The 24,604-nt window shown below is 38.8% G+C and overlaps 4 protein-coding genes and 1 long non-coding RNA gene across 6 annotated transcripts; 3 read left to right on the top strand and 2 right to left on the bottom strand.

Annotated features, from left to right (window-relative positions):
* The first annotated feature begins 4,089 nt into the window (after positions 1-4,089).
* On the top strand, positions 4,090-7,103 carry LOC133729815 ((E,E)-alpha-farnesene synthase-like). The gene is made up of 7 exons (XM_062157393.1): positions 4,090-4,337; positions 4,428-4,713; positions 4,966-5,356; positions 5,474-5,692; positions 5,835-5,976; positions 6,218-6,460; positions 6,550-7,103. Exons 1-7 carry the CDS (start codon positions 4,167-4,169, stop codon positions 6,838-6,840), a joined length of 1,743 nt encoding a protein of 580 aa, XP_062013377.1. The 5' UTR covers positions 4,090-4,166; the 3' UTR covers positions 6,841-7,103.
* A 989-nt stretch (positions 7,104-8,092) lies between these two features.
* Positions 8,093-10,680, top strand: LOC133729814 (protein HEAT-STRESS-ASSOCIATED 32). The gene is made up of 5 exons (XM_062157392.1): positions 8,093-8,350; positions 8,524-8,715; positions 8,805-9,012; positions 10,035-10,258; positions 10,346-10,680. Exons 1-5 carry the CDS (start codon positions 8,228-8,230, stop codon positions 10,454-10,456), a joined length of 858 nt encoding a protein of 285 aa, XP_062013376.1. The 5' UTR covers positions 8,093-8,227; the 3' UTR covers positions 10,457-10,680.
* A 4,049-nt stretch (positions 10,681-14,729) lies between these two features.
* Positions 14,730-17,149, top strand: LOC133729813 (anthocyanidin reductase ((2S)-flavan-3-ol-forming)). The gene is made up of 6 exons (XM_062157391.1): positions 14,730-15,170; positions 15,571-15,737; positions 15,835-16,035; positions 16,165-16,324; positions 16,452-16,665; positions 16,788-17,149. The coding sequence occupies exons 1-6, from the start codon at positions 15,038-15,040 to the stop codon at positions 16,930-16,932; spliced, it is 1,020 nt and encodes a 339-aa protein (XP_062013375.1). The 5' UTR covers positions 14,730-15,037; the 3' UTR covers positions 16,933-17,149.
* A 71-nt stretch (positions 17,150-17,220) lies between these two features.
* LOC133729811 (calcium/calmodulin-regulated receptor-like kinase 1) lies at positions 17,221-19,951 on the bottom strand. Of its 2 annotated transcripts, none has more exons than XM_062157389.1 (7): positions 19,526-19,951; positions 19,295-19,448; positions 19,075-19,201; positions 18,603-18,700; positions 18,455-18,526; positions 17,841-18,044; positions 17,221-17,679 (listed from the first exon to the last, which is right to left on the bottom strand). In XM_062157389.1, the coding sequence occupies exons 1-7, from the start codon at positions 19,819-19,821 to the stop codon at positions 17,389-17,391; spliced, it is 1,242 nt and encodes a 413-aa protein (XP_062013373.1). In that variant the 5' UTR covers positions 19,822-19,951; the 3' UTR covers positions 17,221-17,388. The 2 variants fall into 2 exon arrangements, with proteins under 2 accessions (XP_062013373.1, XP_062013374.1); XM_062157390.1 differs by having other exon boundaries at positions 18,615-18,700.
* Positions 19,952-20,080: 129 nt separating this feature from the next.
* LOC133733496 (uncharacterized) lies at positions 20,081-21,663 on the bottom strand. The gene is made up of 2 exons (XR_009857740.1): positions 20,745-21,663; positions 20,081-20,587 (listed from the first exon to the last, which is right to left on the bottom strand). It is a non-coding gene; the product is annotated as an uncharacterized LOC133733496 (long non-coding RNA).
* Between the last annotated feature and the right edge of the window lie 2,941 nt (positions 21,664-24,604).

The raw sequence follows: 24,604 nt of genomic DNA, 5'->3' as shown, positions 1-24,604 counted from the left end.
CAACGAGTCCCTCTACTGATCTCGGAGAATCAGGTATACATGCATTTGCATCTGCAGTCAGTTTTTAGGAAGTTGGTTTTGGGCTTTATGGAATTACACTCTTAAAAGATTTTCTCTGATAAATAAAAGGGTAGTTTTTAAGTCCTAGGTATTCTAGGATTTTGTGGATATCTTGGAATAAAAGCTCTTTCCTAATAGAAGTCTAATTAGGGTTGTCTCTGTTTTGTTTGAGTAGTTGCCGCTGGTTGAATATATATTGCAGGAATATACTCGGCAACTGGTGTGTATTTACAAACGCAAGAATTGGTGATAGGGTCTTGCATGTTTGTTTGAGTTTGTATCTTCACAAATAGTCAAAACACTTGGTCCATGAATAAGTGTTTGTGATCATAGTTTCATATGCATAATACTCTCTCGAGATCAGTAGAGAGACTGTGAAGAAAGAAGAACAAGATTTGAAGATCATTCAAGTGAAGGAGTTCTTGAAGGAAGACAAACTTAGAGTTAGCTTTTGTCTAAATCTTATAGCCAAGCAAGTGCTATACAAGTTTGTACAAGAACATATCCTTTTGAATAAGATGATTATTATTTTGGGTTCTCAAGAGTAAGAGCCCCGCAGTGTTTTTAATCTCATATTTGAGGTTTTCACTACGTAACCAAAATCTGGTGTCTAGTTTGTTATTTTGGTTTCTGCTGCCCAGTAAGGATTGATCAGTGCACTGCAATCCCCATTTTCCAGAAAAACGTTTTATCCTTGTATTTTCACAGCTCCATTACAATTTAGTTTTATAAAGCCTACCTCTGGAACCTTCCACCTACTAGCCACATCGATCCCCATTAATAGCAACTCCACTGCCTGTAGCTACTGCCCCATTTCTTATATTTGCAGTATTCCATTCAGCCAAAAGTCTCACGCCATTATCACGTATACGGTATACCGACTTGAGTACGTAAACCAAACCAAAAAAACCCAACGAGAGGTTCTGAAAAACGTCATGTACGTACATGAATCTGCATGTAAACTTAACCATGAGGATGTACACACACACTGATTCATAAACCCTAAGATATATACATGCCACATGTTTTATCTTTTTTTTTATGACGTCACATGTTTTATCTTTATATATGATGAAGTCGTAAGTGGTCGAATGATATCTCATATAACCACAAGTTTTATTTTATAAAAATTATTATTATTATTTTTTGGGTGAGATCTAGTCTAGTATACCTAGGTCTAGTTTGGTATTGCTTTTGGAACCTGCTTTTGGTCCAAAAGTGCTTATGGAGGAAAGTGAGGTTGTTTGATAAACTTCAAAATTGTTGCTTTTGGGCGGAAGCGCTTCTCTGGGCAGCAGGAAATCAGAAGCTACTTTTAGTAGCTTTTGAAAATGGTTTTTGCGGAACACGGCTGAAAACACGGAACTCACATGTCTTGTTCTATCGAAAGATTGGGTCTAGTGCATGCTATGGGAGTTGTGGTTTCAGGGAAGAGACTGCTATTCATTAATTGTTTGTGGGACTGCAAAGTAGCTACTGATGTGTGGAAAAATACTTTCTTGGTGGATGTTTGCAAAGTCTGGAAAGAACGAAATTTCATGGAGCTTTTTAATCATGTTGCAACTGTTGCTAAAGATTGGGAGCTAGAATGGTTTGCAGTGATTGCTTGGTTTTTATGGCAAAATAGAAATTGCAATGTTCATGGGAAGAATTAATGTCTCACAAGCCCTTGAGTTAATTAACAAGGTTGCTTCTTGGTTTGATTTTAATAGTACAGTACAAAAAGGAGATGATGAGATGAGTAATGTGCCTAGTGTATTAACATGTATGACTATTTTGATAATTATATCCAGCCAAAGCACTTTTATCTTGCAACTTACCAAACTTAAAGTAGGTACTTTAACGGCTGATGGAAAACAAACTTAAGTACTATCACGGTATTTTGATATTAGGGGTGCTCGAGACTAGGGGTATACGAGCCTGTTTCATGAAAAGAGCCCTAATTAATGGTAATTCTTTTGTTTACGTGTTTAAGGAACTAGCTAGCTAGCCAATTATTTGTGTCGCATAAATATTATTGCTCTCTTGTCACATAAATATTCAAACAGATGTGGATGAGATTTTCTCTTCTATATGGAGTAGATTAGACCATTTATATATATATAGATCTTATCCAGAGCGAGGTCTCGCTCTGAAATTAAAGTGCGCTTTTAGAGTTTGGGATCACTTTTCAGTCGCATATCCACATCTCGACCGTTCAGTTTTTAGGTACTAATGTATAGATCATCTCTGCAAAATTTCAGCCAAATTGATGGTCGTTAAGGCATTAATAACTGCCTTAAAGCTAGTATGATTCAGGTTGGACAGATTCAGTTCATCTATTGGTTTAAACGAGTTAGATACCTTAAAGATCATCATTTTGGCTGAAATTTTGCAGAGATGATCTATACATTAGTACCTAACAATTGAACTGTCGAGATGTGGATATGAGACCGAAAAGTGACCCTAAACTCTAACCTCGCACTTTACTCAGAGCGAGGCCTCGCTTTGGATAAATATTATATATATATATATAAGAAAAAACTCAATTTTTTAATTTCACCTCTCTATTCCATGATATTAGTAAGAATTGAACTTATAACCCTGTGGCCAGCAGATTTGAGGGATCATTTGGATTCGTGCGTCTGCGGTGCAGTGGATTAGTCTGGCTTTCGCCGCAATGTCTGTGCAGGTGTCCTGGCGCTAGAATACCACTGCATGGGTGTGTGAGTTACTAACAGCTAATTACTACCTGATAAAAAAAAAAAACAACATTAGTTATTTTAAATAATGAATAGGCTACAACTAATCGGCTAAGACTCATTCAGAAGTATCATGTTGGTTTTGATATGGAGGTCCTTAAAACTGTTGATAGGGACGTGTCCATGCACTACCAAGGTACAACCTCGTCTCATATGAAAAACGTCCAGCTAAGAGTATTGTCTTCAATGCGAAAATTAAGAACCTTTTTGGCATTAGGTGTTGAAGGAAAACTAGTTGAGTACATTCCTGATTATCTTGTGTGCATTATACATTGATATTAACTTTTGCTTTCTTATGTTTTCCTTGTATTTGGATGAGATTTTCTCTTTTATGGAAGTAGCTAGACGTACTGGAAGGATTTCTCAAGAATAGACTAAGGTCGAGGTTGGTGTAGCTGTGATTATAAAATAAAATAAAAAGCAACTTATATTATACTATTAGAATAATAGCTGTGAAAAAATAACTTTAGGGCTAAATACTAGTTAGTACCCTGTGGTTTAGGTCCAAAATCAATTCAGTCCCTGGACTTCTAATTTCATCAAAAACACCCCTGCACTTTCAATTTTGATCTAATAGGTCCAATTTGTTAATATTCTTTCAAATAGTTGGATTATTTGTTGAAAAACTATTTATTTTTAATAGTAGGACTCACTCCTAAATTGACAATGCAGACCACCTTGACACCACATCATAAAATATAGGCCATATATGATCCACATTAACAAGTTAAATAACTCAATTGTCGGAAAACTAACAAATTGGACCTATTAGATCAAAATTGAAAGTGCAGGGGTGTTTTTGATGAAATTAGAAGTTTAGTGACTGAATTGATTTTGGACCTAAACCACAGGGTAGTAATTTGTATTTAGCCCATAACTTTAATAGTCTTCGATACAAAAAGAAAGTTTTTAATATGACGTCTTTATTTATTGTTGGTATGACGTCTTTATTTACGTGTTAAAGAAAACTAATTGAATATATCCCTTTCGGGCCCTTTCATGTATCATGATTGATACATTGATATTATACTCTCTTTGATTTTTCTTGTACGCGACATACATATCCAAATATGTGGGTGAGATTTTCTCTTTCATATTTTTTATTTCTCAATAATAGATCGTACCTGAGTAGATGGTCGGTGACATTAATTGTAGACCTCAGATTTCACGTGAAATGCGAGCTTATGGATGTTGACCAAAAACCATAACATGTCTAATAACATTAGGTGCGCATAAATTTGCCTATAAATACTCATAAAAAGGTTCATTTGCCACCCCAACAATTCGCTCTTGTCGATCACATAGTTCTTTGGTACATTTTAAACCATCTTAGTTTCCATTTCCAAAATTTCCTCAACTATATCTATGGATTGTGGTATGCACTTGCATAACCATCAAGCTGATGAGCAACAGATACTGCAATGGCAAACGAAATCCAAACCCCCTTCCTCGGTACATGATCAAAGACGATCTGCCAATTACAAGCCGAATATTTGGAAGTATGATTTCCTTGAATCTCTTAACAGCAAATTTGATGTGAGTTCTGACTAACTTCTTGCTGATTAGTCGATCGCTATTAACTACATTAACTTATTAATTAATTAGAATATATGTAAATGCATGCAGGGAGAATGTTATCGAATTCAGATTCAGAAGCTAATAGAAGATGTTAAGGATTTGTTTGGTGAATGTAAGGAATTGGGTTTACTAGCTAAGTTGGAGCTGATTGACAACATCCAAAAACTAGGCCTGAACAGCTACTTTGAGAAGGAAATCAAGGAAACCTTAGACACCATAGCATCTGTCGAACTGAAAGACAACAACAATCCCTTCATTAGTTCAGAGGGTGATCTCTACGCTACGACACTACTCTTTAAGATTCTAAGGCAGCATGGTTATAAAGTTTCACAAGGTATAGACGCAGATGTACTAATTAGTTGAACATTGCTAGGTGTATAACTTGTTTGGTACCACATGCATCCCATTTTATGTGGCAGTTGATGTAGCACAATCACGTAATTTAATGAAATCCTCTGATAGATTGGGTATTGCATGTGCTACATCTACAACCATAGAAGATGGGATACAGGTGGTACCCAAAAATGTGGTCTAATTTATCTTCTAACTAATCTAACGTACTAATCCAGTTTACTAAACTTTTCAGATGTATTTGGTGTTTTCATAGACGAAATTGGTACATTAAAGAAGAGCACATTTGGGGATGTGAAAGGAATGCTCGAACTTTTGGAGGCCTCAAACTTAGCTTTAGAAGGTGAAAACATCCTAGATGAGGCTAAAGCTTTCTTAATGGTTACTCTCAGAGATACCAATACCATGTGTAATGATATAGACCGTTGCATTTCCAAGCATGTGGCCTATGCCTTGAAGCTTTCATCACAAAGGAGAGTCCAGTGGTTTAATGTGAAATGGCACATCAAAGCCTACGGGGAAGACAATACGAAGCAAGCCAACATGACCACTTTACTTGAACTGGCTAAACTTAACTTCAACATGGTTCAAGCCACACTCCAAAAAGATCTAAGGGAAGCATCCAAGTAAGTAAACCAAAAGACCCTTAGTTTTTGAGGAATGAAAGAACCTTATTGTCTTTACCAAAGACAGGCGTCCTCATATTACTTATTTGGTTGATTGTGGTTTGAGGTTTCGATCAGGTGGTGGAACAATCTGGGTCTCACAAAGAACTTGGACTTTGCAAGAGATAGAATGGTCGAATGTTTCATGTGTGCTGTGGGATTAGCTTTCGAGCCTCAGTACAAGTCTTTTAGAAAATCGCTGACTAAAGTTATCAATTTGATACTTATCATAGATGACGTTTATGATGTTTATGGCTCGTTGGAAGAGCTAAATCACTTCACCAAAGCTGTTGAAAGGTAGTTTCAAAATGATGAATTAATGCATGAATATTATTAGGGTTATATATATGAAAGTGCTTCTGTACTCTAGTAAGCACTTTTGCTAGCTTAGAATTCCACCCAAGGTTGTTTCAATGATATATTGTCTTAAATTGAACAGGTGGGATGTTAGGGAAACTGAGCAGCTTCCGGAGTGTATGAAGATCTGTTTCCAAGTACTTTACAACACGACTTGTGAAATTGCTTACGAAATCGAGGAGGAGAAGGGTCAGAACCAAGTATTACCTCATCTGTGCAAAGTGGTACGAGCCTTGTCCCTTTCATAGATCTCATCATCCCAATTACTAAGCCCTATCTGAGAGTTGCCGCCATCTTTAGCCTTCAAAATTAAAACTCGAGACATGGCTTCAAATTTATGCACATAGAACTTAGTGAGGTGTCCTGTCTCGATATTTCATATAAACCCCCTAAATTGTTATAGGTTAACTATGACCAGAATGATACGTTTGAATTGAACTATTTTTTCTATTTCGAACCTTCTAGTGGACAGATTTTTGTAAAGCGTTATTGGTGGAGGCAGAGTGGTACAATAAGGCCTACACACCGTCCTTTGAAGAGTACCTTAGCAATGGTTGCATTTCATCATCTGCTTCGCTGATTTTCACTCATGCATTCTTCGCCACAGCACATGAGGAGAGAATGGATGAATTTCTGCACAAGAATGAAGATCTCGTGTACAATATCTCTCTGATACTTCGACTCTTAAATGATCTGGGAACTTCTGCGGTAATTTTATTCTTGTTGCTTGCTCCATATTAGAGCCTATTTTGTCGATCTTCTGAGTACTATATGCTAATTGAGTGATTAAATAACAGGTCGAGCAAGAGAGAGGCGATGTTGCTTCATCAATCCTATGCTACATGAGAGAAGTGAATGCTTCAGAAGAAATAGCTCGAAAGCACATCAAAGGCATGATAGACAATGCATGGAAGAAAATAAATGAAAAATGCTTCACTCAAGTTCCAGAAATTTCTTCATTCATCAACATTACCACAAATATAGCTCGAGTTGGTCACAACCTTTATCAAGATGGAGATGGATTTGGTGATCAAGAGCAAGGGACTCGGGGACAGATCCAATCTTTACTAGTTGAACCGCTTTCTTAATGGAGTTAAACTAGCTAGTAGTAATGATCCTAATAGTTTCTTATTGTCGTACTCATATTAGCTAGAAAGTTGTAGGCAATGTCAGTGTCTGTCGAAAGTATAGCGGTCATAAACAATTATCTAAACTAAAGCACTAGCGAACAAACAGTACCATCCATATTGGTTTACTGTTCTACCCCTCTTTGTTGTTTTATTACGCACCATTCAAACGGTGTGTTGACAATTTCTGGTGTAATAAATAAATCGATCGATATTACTATTTATGATTTGATTTTGTTGAGTAAAGTAATTTTTAGAATTCTTATTGATTGATTGGGAGTCTAAAAGTCTTTAACTCATGAATAATAAGATATAATAATGTACATGACAAGAGACTGTCATTGTGGAGGATGGACATGAGGCAGATTAAGATACTCAACTTTTCAACAAGGATTCTAAATTAACAGAGGCTATGTTGAGTAAAGTAATTATAGAATCTATTGCAGGAGTTAGAGTCTAGTGTGCCTTGTCCAAACGAAGTTGCTTAACCTAACTGTAATAATCTTATAGATATCCTATCAGTATCTAAGTTACAATGTAATAAGTCTCTTTACTTGTACTCCAAGCATATCGTCTATGTAATCCTCTATATATAGAGACACCTATTAATCATGAAAGAAGCAGATGATACCTCCTATTGATAGGATTCGATGGTGTGATAATGCACAAGATTTTCTCGATTTTGAGTTGTCACTCCATTGATTTGGTAGATTCTTCTTTCAATCCTGACTTATTAAATTGTTTTTTTTTTTCTAGAAAAAGATGATGTCTTAATGTCAAGTAGTATTCTATCTAGTAGTCCAAACATTTTCTTTTAAATTCTTGTCAAAATTTCGTGTTCGACCCCTCTCTTCTTTTGATAAAGAAAAATGATGTGGTGATAAAGAAGTGCATGATATAATGGTGTTCACCTTATCAGTATAATTACTTTCACTGTTAGATTTACATCTAAATGTGATCGAACATGATTTTCTTCGTCCGTTACTGAATATGTGAGCATTATTAGTGAAAGATATGTGTAATTCTGAACTGCCAAAACCGTTAAAAATTTGAAAATAGCAGTTTGTTGAAGACGGAAAAGAAATAAAAAAAATTATGTGCCAAATAAAAGAAAATAAAAATACAAATACTTTAAAGCAAAAACGGAGGGCTTGACAAGTGGCGGTTAGTTTCGGTTGCCTCCTGTATATGATTAGAAACATTTCTAGAAAGAGCTCAACTCTTCTCTCCAATGCTGGAAGATTCAAAATTCACATTCCAGAGATTTTATAAAAGGAAATATCCTCTGGAAATTTTGACCCTTTCATCCCAATTCTCTCTCTTTATCTCTGCAATTGTGGTTTGAACGATGTCGGCGTACCGATGGAAGTCCTTTCACGAGAACGAAGACCGGCCGGAGAAGCCTCGCCGGTACGGCGTCACAGAAATGAGAGGCCCCAATCACACTCTCTTGACCCAAAACGTCCTTCAGGTAATCAAATCGAACCGATCCTCGTGTTAATTTGATTGATCAAGTACCTAGAGGGTTGGAATTGAGAGCAATTTTACTTCGCATTTTTGAGATTGGACATTGGTATTGGGATTTTAGGGTTTAGGGTTTTGGTACAAGTTACGATTGGGTTTGTGATTGGTATTTGTTTATAGGATATTTTCGAGTCGATGGGGGACATTGTGGATGGGCTGAAGTTTGCTGGAGGTTCGCATAGCTTGATGCCGAAGTCGTTTGTTAAAGAGGTGATTGATGTGGCTCACCAACATAACGTGTATGTAAGCACTGGTGATTGGGCTGAGAATTTACTTCGAAAAGGCCCTTCGGCTTTTAAAGAGTATGTGGAGGTGAGTTTTGGATTTGGTGTCCATAAATGTATGTATGTGGTTATTGTTAGGGGATTTGGTTCAGTGTCTAAAGCAATGTATTTGTTTAGGAGTGTAAGAGCTTGGGATTTGACACAATTGAGCTGAATGTGGGATCTCTCGGAATGCCTGAGGAAACGCTTCTGAGACTTGTGCGCTTGATTAAGAGCGGTGGCTTGAAGGTGAAGCCTCTGTTTGAAGTCAAGGTTAACGAGTCTGACATTCCTATTGGTGATAGAGCGTTCGGAGCCTATGTTGTCCCGAGACCAAGATCATCTGGTATGATATGCACACTCTTTCCTGAAACATTTCGGAAATTTTTTGATAATTGTTTTGGTGCTCTTTCTTTCGTAGTTGGCTAGTGATGGTCCAGAATTGCTAATCTTTCATTCATGTTATTAGTATTATGCCATCTTCCTATATATCCTGGTTACATAAATTATATCAATCACTTTCTGAGGTGTCTAATAAAAATAGTTCAGATTCATTTATCATCTTTACTTCTTTAGCACCAGGATGTTTACATAACAATAGTGCGTAGGTTCCAGAGAAATTAGTTTGAATTGGGTCAGCAGACATGTTCGACATGTGTAATTCAGTGATTCTTCAGGAAGGATATGAGTATAAGCTACCCCATTATGCTGTTGCCACTGAGGCACTGACCAAAAATGACCGATTTGTCACCTGCATAATTACCAGACATCAGAAGAGAACTGAGTAGAAAACCCTTTTTTTTTTTTTTGGGGCACAGTTGATAGTCTGAGCATTAGAACATAGAGAAAATAAAATTGAAACTGCTACGCCTCTTTCTTTTGTCCCTAGGTAATATCAATGCACGGTTCCTCTTTCCACAAATAAGTGGATAACCATGAAAGTGAAAGGGAAGAAAACGGGGTTCAATGTGGAATAGCAAATGTAGAATCTCCAAAGAAGGATAGAAACCCAAATAGTACACCAGAAAAGGGATGGTAACTATCAATGTTCCTTTAAGGCCAGCATAACATATCAAGGAGTTATGAATATTGGTATGAATCTTTGGTCCTGTATTGATGATGATTCTGTAATACAATTTTGGTTGACAATATTACATGTTCTGTGTGAAATTTCTGCCGTCTTTTCTTATCAATGATGATTGTTCCTTCTTGCATTCACTTCCTCAGCACTGTTTTTTCACTGTGAAGATAAGTTGATAATACTTTGTTGAGAGTGCTCTGACCCAAGATGGAGAGGTAGTACAAATGTACAATCACCTGTATAGTTATAACTTATGACATGAACATTGCCTTAATTTCTTTCTGCAGAATTTGTTGAAGATGTTGATCTGTTGATTAGAAGGGCTGAGAGATGCTTAGAAGCTGGGGCTGACATGATAATGATTGAGGCTGATGATGTCTGTAAACAGGCTGATTCAATGCGGCCAGACATAATTGCAAAGGTCATTGGGCGCCTTGGTGTCGAGAAGACCATGTTTGAAGCATCAAATCCAAGAACCTCGGAGTGGTTCATCCAGCATTATGGTCCAAGGGTAGAACTCTCTTTTACATGTCCTTTTGTCATATATAATTCTCTTTTATATATCGTTTTCTCATTTAGATATTGTGCCGAATTTCAGGTCAATCTGTTTGTGGACCACTCTCATGTGATGGACCTGGAGTGCCTCCGGGGACGCAACTTAGGTAGAAACCATGCTTCTGTGTTGGGCTCCTCGTATTTTCTGTTATAAACACTGTGATCAGTCTTCAACCTGGAAAAAAAGGAGAAACTAGAGAATGTGATCACAAGATGTGCGCCTATGTGTGGATGTCTCTTGTTGTGTCTTGTCCTGTTGTCTTGTGAATTTGTGCTGTTAATGTTTTATCAAGTATGTATTACTCCAAGGTCTGTAACATTACTGAAAACTTTTGCTCAGTAAAATTTGCTCTGTCACAGTACGATTCAACCTTCGAATTTGAATACTATTTGAATACTATCTATGGAGCTCAAACCTCCACCTTCATATATTTTTCCATTCTACTGAGAACACCCGGCCATGGTTTACCAAAGGTTGTGAACTGCGATAGGTCAGATAGTAGCTGCAGAAACACTCTTTGGATAAGGATAGTACCTTCCATGTTGTGGTATTCCGGAAGCAAGGTAATTGAGGAAGAACACGATTCTGAGACAGCTACTTTAGCGTGTACCATTGATGTCTATGAATTATCAGGACTACATTCTCCTCTATATCCATCTCAAAACTGGAAAGTTTTCACAATCGGTAAGACAACATAATAAATCCTTATCGATCTAGTAAAGTAATAAACTATCCTTTTCGATCTCGGTATCGCTTTTCTATAGTTTTAGTTCTATTTAAGAGGTTGGTGCAAGGGTTGAGACCATAGAAACACAATTGCTTGCACATTCTTTCAGTGATCTGATCTAGAGAGATAAATAATGGCCGGGATACAAAATCTTCTGAAAAATTTAGCTATCCTGAAGAAGTTGTTTCGGGGTAAAGGCATTACCATAAGAAGGCGAGGCCTCCGAGCAATAGCAAATAGTACAAGATGGCATGGGGGTTCTCGAAAAGGCAGTGGTAATAAATCCACAAGGTCAAGTATTCCCTCAGATTTATCGGCCGCTAAGACATCTTCAATGTCAAGAGTACCGTCGGAGTTCTTAGATGACACATTAGACTATATTTATGATAACACTGGGTCTAGTTGTGATCGATGATATAGTGCTAGAAGTGCGAGATCTAGAAGATCGTTGCCGTCAACATGTCTCCAGGTGTGCCGGTCTCACTGAACTATATGGAGATGAAAAGAAAGCAGTAGAACTTGATTGCCAGCAAGGGTTGAAGAAGGAAGGCGCGTTGAAGATCAAGAGGGTGTTTGAAGTTAAGAATATACCGGAGACCTTTTCTGAGTTCGAAGAATATAGACAAGCGGTGATGACAAGAGCTAGGAATCCACCATCTTCCCAGGCTAATGAGGTGAACTTTCCCGGGTTTGAAGAGGAAAAAGGACAAGGGGTGGGAAGGCTGAATGAACCAGCATATTGCCGGGCTAATGGGAATGAGCTTCAAAGGTACTATGGCACAACTGTCTCATGCTCACTTAGCAGCAGCTCGAGCAGTAGTTCTACTTCTACCATAGATTTATGCGATTCGTTTCAATGTCGTTTATGTTTGGTTCTCAAAGAGGGGTTGGGACAGGCAGTGACCACCTCCACCGCTGTAACGGCCATGCTTAGAAACAAGCATGTTACGTTAAGCCGGGGGCAAAAGAAGGCAGTACTAATGTGCAGAGTGATTGCCGGGAAGGTAAAGCCTAGGTTGTGCTCTCAGCGAAAGATTGCCCCTACTTTGGATCAGTTTGATGCAGTGGCTCTTAATGACCACGATCTATACGTACAAGATTCCAGAGCTATTCTACCTTGTTTTGTGGTGATTTGCGAAGGCAATTAAAGATTGAGATAAGAGTTCTCTCAGTTTTGTTTTTCTTTTAGTTTTATAACTAACAATGCTCTTTTATTTCTTTTTATGATTAGAAAACCATGAATGGCTAAATTTAAGTAGTTACACTCCTGTTTTTTTTTTGGTAATTTATGTGATTCGGTGCTACAGTTTGAAACATATTCTCTATTGTATAGATGGATTTCATGTGTAAAACTTTTTATTTCGATAATAAATATCTCTCAAAGTGCAAAACATACACACACACACACACCATGTAAGATTTGTTACATATCTCATACATGTTTTCGGACATCAACTGATTGAGGAATTCATAGTTACACTCCCAATCACACATACACGTGTTTAATATTAAGGAAATAAATTTCTTAACTCATTTAATTTAAGAATACTCGACGATGAACTTTTTGATGACTAAGTAATATGGTCTATACCTTACGTAGTATATGGTAAGTATATATCCTATAGATATCAATATGATAAGTATATCGATCACCTTGGAGATCAAGTAAGGTAATAATTACCCGAAGAGAAATCAATTAAAGGGAACACTGAAGTAGAATCCAGTTCTCAAGAGTTGATCGTAAAAGAGTCAGAGTGTAATGTTTGGAGAAAAATTCTTAGGTACGGGCAGCCGCACTACGTGTCAGTGCGATTGTCCAATCAAATCTCAGAAATTTTTATTCCTATTTTAAAACTGTCTCTAATTTTTAAATGTGAAATACTTAAAATATCCACATCTACTTGGATGCTGATTGGTCAACTGCATCGCCACGTGGTGCGGCTGGCCACGCAAGAATTACTCATGTTTGGAAGTTGTTAGTATTATTTCACGTGATGCACAAGGTTTAGGTGGCCAGCTAACCTCTTAAATTTCCCCGAACCTCATCAGCTGGTCAGGTGTAAGCAAGGTGGAGGGCATAATTGAACTAGACAAGGGACCCAGTATGATATGAAGAAGCACTAGAGAAGTACGTGTTCCGTATATCATGCTCAGGCCGGTGTAGGTTCCTTATTCTCATAACCTCATTTTCCTCATTAGATATTTTAATTGGCTTGCACCAAATAATAATCCCTCACGATTTTGACCTGTTTAATCATCTCCTAATCATCATACAAATCGACATACATAGTATTAATATTTGTGAGAAAATAATACATAAAACAAATAGTGAGTATATTAAAATAATATAATTATTTTCACTCTTTTTCTATTCGAAATGCTTCACTTGTTGATCGTTACTTCGTTCAAGTTATTGTTTATGATAAAGTACTTTGCAATAAGACAACATGCCAATCTCATTGAAGAAAATCTTTCTCTAAAGCTAAAATCCAGTGGTAACCATTATATAAATGGAAAAGAAAAGTATATACTAATTAATTCAAGTCATGTTGATCTAACATTTTCAGTCCACTAGAAGAAACAAAATTTAGACTTCATTTGACCAAAATTGAGAAAAGAAACAGTATAAGAGTTGAAAACTTTTGATTTACTTCTATATCCATTATTTTTCAATCAAATGATTGTCAATTAGCCGTTCAAAACTTCAAAGAAAATAATATAAGAGTTGAAATTTCAACTTAAACGACAAAAAGAACTCCAATCTTTGTAAGTACTCAAGGAGTTTGTCTATAATTGAAATTCTTAATCTCAATTTTCCTGTTTTGATTGCGTTGGAGGGGAACTGAAATCATGTCCTAACTCAATTTCCAACCCCCTTCATCGCTTAAACCCAGTTTGAGGTAACTAAACTTAAAGTCTTAAACCATAAATAGCTTTAGTTTTTAGCTTATGAAAGCTGTCTTTTATCAATTTCTATAAGTAGCAACTTAATTATGTAACTTTTGAAATAAATTATTTTTATAATTAGTCCTTGTGGTTTGGAGTTATGCTCAAAATTAACCTTGTGGTTTAAAAATATTTAATTTTAACCTTGTGGTTTACGAAACTTATTAATATTGGTCCAAATGCTACTTTTTGACAAAAACCCCTTATGTGCAAGGATAAATTTGTCATTTCAATTTAAAATAGTAAAAGAAATTAAACTAAATACCATTTGTAAAATAAAACTAAAGGAGGTTGTGGAATTCTGGTTTTTTTTTTTTAATTTTAATTTCATTTTCTATAAAAATTTTAATTAATTTTTTTTTGTTTTATTTTTTTCTATTGAGATGACAAACTTATCCTAACACATAACTTGTACATAGGAAAGTTTTTGTCAAAATTAGCTTTTGGACCAACTTTAATCAATTTCGCAAACCATAAGGGGTAAAATTAAATATTTTGAAACCACAAGATTAATATTGAGTATCACCTCAAATCACTTATAACTTTTACCCTAAATTTTATCCAATACTTTTTACTACGAAAACATAAATTAAACAGCTTTTGACGCACTATAAGCTATGCCAAACTGAGCCTTAGGTCAACCCTATGATCTTAAATTTCAGTTTCTCTTTGACAATATTTTCTAATAGAGTCGAACATAACAATTCTGTAAATTGTCAAATTCCCATGGTTGAGAGAAAGGGAGATACACAAGACAAATGGCAAATGGTGTATTTGCCTATCTGAGAGAGTTGGTGGTGCTTTCATCTTCACGTGCTCACCTTCTTCATACATAGTTTCAATTAGATGGAAGACGTGAGAACCAATAACCTTCCTCAATTCCTCTTCTATATAATCAGTGCTTAAACCCCTTCACTGAGACACCTACCATCCTCATATAGAAGTCCCTGCGTCTGCCTAGCTATCTATTCCAAATCCAGTCACTTCTCACAAAAGAAACCAAACCTAGCTTCCATCAACTTCTTAGACAAATTAACCAAAGCAGAAGAAGAACTTAAGCCATGGCCACCCCCCAACCCATCGTCTCAAACAAGACTGCTTGTGTGATCGGCGGCACCGGCTTCGTGGCGTCTCTGCTGGTCAAGCTCTTGCTAGAGAAGGGGTATGTCGTCAAAACCACTGCTAGAGACCCTGGTTAGACTTATATCCTCTACCTTCTTCTCCCTAATTTCTCCAAACCCATAATTTGGCTTTACCCATATTTTTATTTTTTCTTAGCATTGGAAATGGAAAAGTACTAATTAGTTTTGTGTAATATTTCTCATCATATGCTTTTGGACCGCTTGAGTACATGATAAGGATGTACAGTGATGTTGGAACCAAGAAACAAAAGAGAGTACACAAAAAATGTTATGGTCCTGATCACTCGCTATGAACCTTCATTCTGAGGAGGGCATTAGTGAAATACTTAATCTGGGAATTTACTGGGGTTAATCTCTCTGTTAAATTTTAGTACTGAGAGTAAAATTTCTGATTTTAGTGTGTATATTATGGTGGTGTGAACTGTCTTCTAATTTTGTACATTTTGGCACAGACAATCTGAAGAAGATCTCCCACCTCACAGCACTACAAGAGTTGGGAAAGCTGACTATTTTTCGTGGTGATTTAACCGATGAAGGGAGCTTCGATGCTGCTATAGCAGGTTCTGATCTTGTTTTCCATGTTGCCACACCAGTCAACTTTGGCTCACCGGACCCGGAGGTACATTTTCATAGGAATTGCTTTGCTAAAACTTGCCTTTGAAATATTTTTGCTGCAGCTTAAGAACAATGTACTTTTTTCCCTTTCCAATATACAGAATGACATGATCAAGCCAGGAGTCCAAGGAGTACTAAATGTTCTGAAATCATGTGTGAAAGCAAAAACAGTTAAGCGAGTTGTTTTAACATCATCAGCAGCTGCAGTAACTGTCAATACTCTTAGTGGCACAGGCTTGATTGCGGACGAAAATGATTGGTCTGATGTTGAGTTCTTGACCACTGCCAAGCCACCTACTTGGGTAAATCACCAAATTGTTTTAGTTTATAAGAGTAATTGTCTTGTGTAATTGATGCTAGGCAATAGAGTACCTATATTGAGATAAATGAACCAGGTGACCAAACAGAAGCTTTTTCCCTCAAATTTGCAGGGGTATCCTGTTTCCAAGGTACTAGCTGAGAAGACAGCTTGGAAATTTGCTGAAGAAAACAACATTGATCTCATCACTGTGATCCCTTCTCTCATGGCTGGTGCTTCTCTCACTCCAGACATCCCCAGCAGTATAGGCCTCGCCACATCTTTAATTACAGGTACCAGACCAGAAGCTAGAATATGTTGTCCATTGCTTTAACTTGGCTACAGAAGGCCTTGTAGCTATAGCTAGAACAAAAAGGTATTTGCACCGCGCCGTTTGATGGTCCATTTTGACTCTTACAGGAAATGAATTCCTTATAAATGGCTTGAAAGGCATGCAAATGCTATCAGGTTCCATATCCATTACACATGTGGAGGATGTCTGCCGAGCTCATATCTTTTTGGCAGAGAAAGAATCTGCTTCCGGTCGGTACATATGCTGTGCTGAAAATAGCAGTGTTCCCGAGGTTGCAAAGTTCCTCAGCAAAAGATATCCCGGCTACAAAGTCCCGACTGAGTAAGTCCTCTATTCAAAGGGAACGGCCATTTAACGCAAAGACTGAACTTGCAGGAAACTTGAACTGCACTTCATTTTGTTACTGCACCATTTCAGATAGTTATAATCCTTTTGCAATGTAGGTTTGGAGATTTTCCATCCAAGGCCAAGACCATACTCTCTTCGGAAAAGCTTAAGAAGGAGGGGTTCACTTTCAAGTATGGGATTGAAGACATTTATGACCAAGCTGTGGAGTACTTGAAAGTTAAGGGGGTGCTGCAGAGCTAGAACTAGAGACTGGTGGTCTCAGTGGTTTAAATATGATCCTGTTTACATGGATCATATATGTATGCTTTTATCTAGCTATGCTCTTGATTTTCTACTACTACTACTAGTAGATAGGGCATCATAACATGCCGAGTACTTCAGCATGGTGTATCTGAATTTTCCTAGTTGATAATAAAATGCAACATCAACAACAATCGAACAACATGTTACATGCTTAGATTCTTTCTCTTTCTCAGTACTAACAAGAAAAGCACAGGTTTTTGATTTTAACAACACAAAGTAGCTATATACTATGAACAAAAGAAACTGATTGAATGGAATCAAGTGAGCCTCATAGTTCCAGTCTGAATGCTGCTCCCCTGAAATACTCAAAGGAGAGAAAGGGAAGTGAAATATAAAGGTTGATCTACAAGTTCGATGCTCCGGTGTATGAGTTTGCTGTCTACTTATCTCTCCTCAGCGTTCAATTAAAGCATCCTGCTTCTCTATAAGATCTATTTCAATGTAAGTTTCTTCAGCTGCTGTAGTTGGGGTTTGCTGGGGTTTCTTTGCGCTACGTCTCTTCATCAAAATGCCTGATAATGTCTGCACTATGTTCCTCATAGAAGGCCGTTTTCTGGAGACATCACTAACACATCTGTAAGCAAGATCAGCAACCTGAGCTAGTTCTTGTATATCAAATTCTCCATTAAGACGAATGTCCGCAATCTCTTCCCACCCAAGTTTACCTGCCGCGTCCACTGTGGCCTACTCATCACCATGGAAAATCGTAGATCGTGAGTACTGTTCATGCGTTATCATTACTAATTGCAGACTTCGGAGCGAAAGGCATGCAACTTGGTGAAGGTCAATAATCAAAATAACAAGGTTCATTTCATGAAAGAAAGCAATGAAGGTCCGCAACTTACAAATTCCACATATTCCATGAGACCTTGCTGTGGATTCCTGCCTGTAATTAGTTCAAAGAGCAGTACACCAAAACTATAAACATCACATTTCTTGGTAAAGATTCTTGTAACCACATACTCAGGATCAACATATCCAAAAGTTCCCCTGATATCAGATGAACGTGATTTAATCTTGTCATGTCTTGAAAGCCCGAAATCAGCAACCTGATTGCAATGACGATAGTTAAGCACTAGTAAATGATCTTCTGATGATGAATTTGAAGACACTACCAGAAACAGGAGAAGATGGTAGTACAGTCAGTAAGAAGAATTTTCAAAAACTAAAACTGTTACCATTCTTTTTAACTTTTTAGAAGAAATGGACAGGAAAACCATTCTACAGTCCACACTGTTAAAGTCTTGAGTTTTGATGCATGAGGGCATTAGAACTATATCACAAAAGCATTGAAGTAGATAAAACAATCAATTCAGCAAGAAATTGACTGAAGCTTCACTAGTATTCAACTCCACAAGTGTATCTTTCGTGTTTTAATACCACATATCTCTTATCCCGGTGTGATCGGACAATATTCAACAACACAAAAAAAAAAAAAAAAAAAAAAAAAGGCACATACCTTAGCCTTCATTGACTGGTCCAACAGTATGTTGGAAGACTTGATGTCGCGGTGCACAACAGGAGGAACAGCCTGTCATAAGAAGGGGAGTGAAGCTGAATAAGTAGGAAGTTCAATATCAGGTATCTTAATTAACCTGGATACTAACACGAAAGTGTACCCCATAATGTAGGTATTCCAATCCCCTTGCAACATCAAGAGCTATTGCAACCCTCAAATCCCAGCTCAATGGCACCTGATTATCATCTGCATTTCCAAGCAAATTAAGAAAAGTGCAGAATAAAAGGAGCATAAAATGATCAAAACCTCCAACTTCGAACTACAGGAAGAGAAATACAAAAGAAAAACCGGCAACTACATGTCTCCTTGTCATATAACATAATGGAAGCTAAGCTTCTTCAGTGAAGATCATAAACTTTGTGAACTCTAGCTTATGCCGTGAGCTCTAACCTGCTCCGTGGTTAATGTGCACATCCCCTCAAACAATTTGGCAATCAATTCAACACACCGGCCAGGTCACATAAAGACCATAAACAGGCACACAATCACTCAATTAACTTCCAAAAGTTAACCACTTTGGTAATTTGTGTTCAACTATGAGAGTAATGAAGATTTTTTACCATGTAAATGAGAATCAAGACTGCCATTGCTCATGTAATTATAAAGAAGCATAAGCTGCTCCATTTCGGCAGCATATCCCATCAAGTTCACAAGGTTGTTGTGGTGTAATCTTGCAAGTAACAAAACCTGTTTAAAAAAAAAAAAAAAAGTACTCACTATTTCACTAACACACACTATAATAACCACATTTTACAACCTCGGTAAATCTATGATTATTACCTCAGCTAAAAACTCATGCTGGCCTTGCCTGGAATCCGCAGCAAGAACTTTAACAGCAAAAGTGTCGCCGGTGCTCATTTGGGCCTTGTAAACAGGTCCAAACGCCCCTTGCCCAATAGCCGTCGTGAAGTCACACGTCGCTTTCTTTATGTCTCTGCCAAAACCTCCCACGATCACCAAACATACCTATACGTATACGTAGAAAAATTACTATACATATGGTACACATACCCGTAATTATACTTGGGTATACCACAAGCGGAGACGACGGTCTTTTTCTTAAGGGCCTCGAGCCACATGGACATGTTGCTCCACTCCGAACTTCGCGGTGAGTCTTGGCCGAGGTTGGAGTCCGACTCGGCGGCGCTGGCGGCTGTGATCCTCTGCGACGCTGACACACTCGTACCCGTACGGAGGTTTGTCCGGCATTTGAGGCAGACGAGAGCTCCAATCACTACGGACACTGCCAGTAAGAACCCAATAACGGAGCCTATCAGCATTCCCCATGCAACTGCCAACCCTTCCATTACTTCCGACTAAGACGGCGGCGCGTGGATTTCTGCCACAGTCAACCAGACACAGGGAATAGTTGTCCTCCCCTTTGTTCCTTTTTAGTGGGAACCTTGAGTAAATTTCTTTTTGTCTTATGCAATAATTTTTCCCCCACAACGAGTAAATTAGGTGTTTATCAATCATATGATTGTACATTCGTCCGCTTTGGTGGTGAGTTGATTTTGTACTCAATTATGCTTGAATGTCTTTGGATTTAAATATAAAGGTAAAAAATAATGAAATAATTGGAATGAATTTATTTGCCAGGATATACTATTTAATTGAGTATCTGGACAAAATAAGAAAGATTATTTCTTCATCAACACAAAAAATAAAGGGAAAAATTCATGAATAGTATCCGAAGTAAGGGCCCCTACGAATTTCAGTACATCAATTTCTAAAACATAAACTTTGGTACATGAGGTTTCAAAACCGACCCAGTAAACATACACGACGTCAATGACGCCGTTAGTTTCGTGCCAACTGTCATATTTCAAGGGATAAAATGGTCTCTTCAACTTTTTTAGCACCCAGCTGTCTCTTTTCTCTTCTTCTGGGCAGGCAGCTTTCTTACCCTCACTTTTTTTTCATTTAATTAATTTTTTATTTTTTATTTTTATCTCTTCTTCTTCCACATCTCTCTCCTCCTCTCACTGAACTCTCAAAACGACTATCTTGGTTCCTTGCTTTCTTTGAAGATTGAAACAAAACTTGATGAATGATTTCCAAGACTTCATGTTCCTACAAAATTAAACTCTTAAAAAATGCACCAAATTTCCAATCAATAAGTAATCCAACAGATTATACTACTCAAACCTTAAATTAAATATATCGTAAGGTAAAAAAAAAAAAAAAAAGATAGAAGAAGACTAGGATTGAACTAAGTTGAGCGACTCACCACTATACCTTTGAATTAGAAGCTGCTAGTTTTCTTATCTGGGTTGCTTCATATCTCTCTCTCATTGTGGGTTGAAAAATATATACAACCCTCTCATCACCATCCCGTTAAACAACAACAACAACAAGAAGACCCATTACCCTCATCCCTTATAGACTTTCCTCTATAATTCAGGTCTTCGATTTCCATGATTCCATCGAAGGCCGATTAACAACAGAAACAACGAGAACTATAGCACTTGGGTACAATTACACGAACCCAAAATTTCCAATTCATTGGATTCATGAATCCCTATTCTTCTGGGCTTGATTCTTCACCTAGAATTCAGCCCAGACCTCCGACGAAGTGATCAGAGCCCTCACTCTCTTCTTCTCCGCTCCAATCTCCACAGCTCTTCTTCTCTATCTCTCCAGTTACCCGAAACCCAGCCCAGAATCAAACTCATTCTATTTTTTCTTTTTACCTCTGCCTTCTACTTCTGCTAAATCACTATCAACACCCTGTATTCTAAAAATCGGCCTAGGCGGCCGCCTAGGCGCTAGGCGCCAGTGTACCGTTCCGATTTCGGCCTGGGCGAAGTCAATAGGCGTTGGGTCTCCAGGCGGCCGCCTAGGCGGACTAGGCGGTGGCTAGGCGGGGTAGGCGGCGACTAGGTGGGGTAGGCGGCCTGGGTGCTGGGCGTTGGGCAGTCACATCTCTCCTCTCTCTCTCTCTCGTTTCTGACGTTGATGATCAATAGCTTGAAGATTTCTCTCTCATCTCGTCGTGCACTTGATGATTTGGTAGTTTTCTTTGATTTTCTTTATGGGGGAGATGAAAGGAGATTCGATGACCCCGTAGAAAGGAGGGAGGAAAAGGGTCATATATTCTGAATACAGTGAGAGAGAGAGAGAGAGATTTGCAGAAACTGGAGGTGATAGAAGATGAAACATGATTAAATGTGAAAGGTGAGTCAGTTGCTTGGTATTAACTATTAAGTGGTTTGGTCAAAGTTGACCACTACAACTTAAATTAATAGTTTTTCTGATAAAGTTTAGGATAAAACGTCTATTTATATCATCTAATTAGTATTTTAAACTATTTAATGGGTGGGTTTAGTGTTTTGAATATAATTATGTAATAAAAAATTATCAACAACACAAGAATTATTCTATTTATATGTATTTGTTATTAAAATATTAAAATTAAAATTAAAAAATAAAAACCGCCTAGTCCCCGCCTAGGCTCCAACCTAGGCCCCTAGGCGCTAGTCCCTGGGTCACCGCCTGACTAGCGCCTAGCGTTTTTTAGAACATTGTCAACACCTGAGCAATCCCAAGCCTCACAACCTTACTGCAAAACACATCAATCCCACCTGATTCACAAAAACACAGAAACCAAAACCGAAAACCGAAAACAAACAAAATTAGGGTCTGACATCTTGGAGAGCTTGTTGGGTGCTCTACCGGTGATCTTGGCGACACGAAGGAGGGCTTGAATTGAGGCCGGACTGGACTCACTGAGAGCCTGGGCACAGTGAAGATCGGCCCTCGAGGCAGCTGAAGTAATCGGAGGTGGTGAAAGGCGTGGTGATCGGTGACAACAAAAAGAAGAAGGAAAAGAGATCCCAGAGTGTTGCAGAGCCATTTCAAGAGAGAGAGAGAGAGGGGGGGGGGGGAGTGAGAGAGGAAACCATTGAAAAATGAAAAACCTATTCTGTCCTTCATTATGTGCGTAATGGCACGACGTCTGACGGAGTCATTAACGTCGTGTATGTATATTGGGTTGACTTCATATTTGATGTACCAAAGTTTATGTTTTGGAAATTGCTGTACTGAAATTCGTAGGGGGCCTTACTTCGGGTACTAGTCATAAATTTTTCCCAAAAATAAAAGGCACATACCTTAGCCTTCATTGTTGGACCAAACAGTATGTTGGAAGACTTGATGTCACAGTGCACAACAGGAGGAACATCGTGTCATAAGAAGGGGAGTGAAGCTGAATAAGTAGGAAGTTCAATATCAGGTATCTTAATTAACCTGGATACTAACACGAAAGTGTACCCCATAATGTAGGTATTCCAATCCCCTTGCAACATCAAGAGCTATTGCAACCCTCAACCCTCAAATCCCCTTGCAACATCACTGTTCTCTAGTCTTACCAGGCCGCGCTGATTGCTGTGACTGACACTGCGAGATAGATGTATAAGACTTCTCCTGGGATGGGTTTAGAAAGAGTGGGCACTGATGCCAGGTAGTCTCGGATGCCTTGGAAAGCTTTGTCATGCTCGGGTCCCCAGTTGATTTTCTCGGTATGGTGAGCTTTAAGGAGCTTGAAGAAGGGAGCGCATTTGTCTGTCAAGCGCGATATGAACCGGGCGAGGGCGACGACCTTTCCGGTGAGGGATTGTACCTCGTTTCTCGTCTTTGGCGGTGCCATGTTGAGGATGGCCTGAACTTTCTCAGGATTTGCCTCAATGCCTCTCTCGCTGACAACAAAGCCCAGGAATTTTCCGCCAAGTACGCCAAACACGCACTTGTCTGGATTGAGTCGCATACCGTACTGAAGTAAGATGTCGAAGACGATGCCCAGGTTCTTGATGTGGTCTTCGATGTTGATGCTCTTGACAAACATATCGTCCACATAGACCTCCCTTATCTTCCCGATATGATCTGCGAACATGACGTTGACTAGTCTTTGGTACGTGGCCCAGGCGTTCTTGAGGCCAAATGGCATTACCTTGTAGCAATATAGACCCTTGTCGATGGTGAAAGATGTGTGCTCTTGATCGGAAGGTTCCATGGCGATCTGGTTATAACCTGAGAAGGCGTCCATAAAGCTAAGGAGCTTATGGCCTGCGGTGGAGTCGACTAGCTGATCGATTCTGGGCAGGGGAAAACTGTCCTTTGGGCAAGCTTTGTTTAGGTTGGTGTAATCGACACACATGCGCCATTTGCCATTGGGTTTCTTTACCATCACAACATTGGATAACCATGTTGGGTAGGATACTTCCCTGACGAACCCGATATCTTGGAGTTTCTTGACCTTGGCCTGGATGGCCTTGTATTTTTCTTCTGTGAAGGCTATTCTTTTCTGTCTAATCGGGGGAACGTCTGGTGAGATGGTGAGCTTGTGGGTCAGTAGTTCTGGCGATATCCATGGTATGTCGGCGTATGACCATGCAAACACTTCCTGTCTGGTTTTGAGGAAGGCGATTAATTCTGCTTGGAAGTGTGGGTCCGTCTTGGAACTGATTTTGACCTTTCTTTCTGGGTGTGTGTCGGATATTGAGACCGATATCAGATCTTCCAAAGCATCTGGTCTCGGGTGCTTGAGTTTGCCCTTATCTTCCTTCTTTTTGCTACCTGTATTGCAGGCATCCGGAGTCTCGGGGGTCTTCCCTTGGGTCGTCAGGCTTGTCGGATGGGGAGGGCAAGTCTGAGGTTAGGAGTACTTCTCGCCTGCCATGTCCCCTCACAATAGTCAAGGAGTTGCACTGTCGTGCTAGTTCCTGATCGCCTCGGATGGTGAGAATGCCCCCCGAGGTGGGTATTTTCATCATCAACATGTGCCCTGCGACGAAGCATTGAAGCCCCCAGATGGCGTCACGCCCTAAGATGACGTTGTAGGAAGAGGGACAGTCGACAACGATAAAATGCACTATCATGGTGGCGATAGTACTACCTCCACCAAGCGTGATCCGCAAATTGTCGGACCCCAGGGGCTCGTGATCTTGGGTGAGTTTCTTCTTATCTCGGTTCAAACCTTCGTAGCAGCTGCCAAACATGACACTGACCGCCGTGCCGCTATCGACCAGGACCCGATGGCAGCGATAGTGGTCGATGACCACAGTGATCAGGAATGGGTCGTTGTGATGTTTC

Source organism: Rosa rugosa, chromosome 2 (genome assembly GCF_958449725.1).
Source record: "Rosa rugosa chromosome 2, drRosRugo1.1, whole genome shotgun sequence".
NCBI lineage: Eukaryota > Viridiplantae > Streptophyta > Magnoliopsida > Rosales > Rosaceae > Rosa > Rosa rugosa.
The sequence above is the reverse complement of the archived record's forward strand: the minus strand, read 5'-3'. Positions and strand labels throughout refer to the sequence as shown.

Excerpts from the sequence above, each read along its gene's own strand:
- LOC133729813 (XM_062157391.1), top strand. The coding sequence starts at position 15,038 with ATGGCCACCCCCCAACCCATCGTCTCAAACAAGACTGCTTGTGTGATC. Across the intron at positions 15,171-15,570 it reads AACCACTGCTAGAGACCCTG|ACAATCTGAAGAAGATCTCC; the intron begins GTTAGACTTATA and ends ATTTTGGCACAG. Across the intron at positions 16,325-16,451 it reads CGCCACATCTTTAATTACAG|GAAATGAATTCCTTATAAAT; the intron begins GTACCAGACCAG and ends TGACTCTTACAG.
- LOC133729814 (XM_062157392.1), top strand. The coding sequence starts at position 8,228 with ATGTCGGCGTACCGATGGAAGTCCTTTCACGAGAACGAAGACCGGCCG. Across the intron at positions 8,351-8,523 it reads TGACCCAAAACGTCCTTCAG|GATATTTTCGAGTCGATGGG; the intron begins GTAATCAAATCG and ends ATTTGTTTATAG. Across the intron at positions 8,716-8,804 it reads CTTTTAAAGAGTATGTGGAG|GAGTGTAAGAGCTTGGGATT; the intron begins GTGAGTTTTGGA and ends GTATTTGTTTAG.
- LOC133729811 (XM_062157389.1), bottom strand. The coding sequence starts at position 19,821 with ATGGAAGGGTTGGCAGTTGCATGGGGAATGCTGATAGGCTCCGTTATT. Across the intron at positions 18,527-18,602 it reads ATTATGGGGTACACTTTCGT|GCTGTTCCTCCTGTTGTGCA; the intron begins GTTAGTATCCAG and ends TTCTTATGACAG. Across the intron at positions 18,045-18,454 it reads ACCAGTCAATGAAGGCTAAG|GTTGCTGATTTCGGGCTTTC; the intron begins GTATGTGCCTTT and ends CATTGCAATCAG.
- LOC133729815 (XM_062157393.1), top strand. The coding sequence starts at position 4,167 with ATGGATTGTGGTATGCACTTGCATAACCATCAAGCTGATGAGCAACAG. Across the intron at positions 5,357-5,473 it reads GATCTAAGGGAAGCATCCAA|GTGGTGGAACAATCTGGGTC; the intron begins GTAAGTAAACCA and ends GGTTTCGATCAG. Across the intron at positions 6,461-6,549 it reads ATGATCTGGGAACTTCTGCG|GTCGAGCAAGAGAGAGGCGA; the intron begins GTAATTTTATTC and ends ATTAAATAACAG.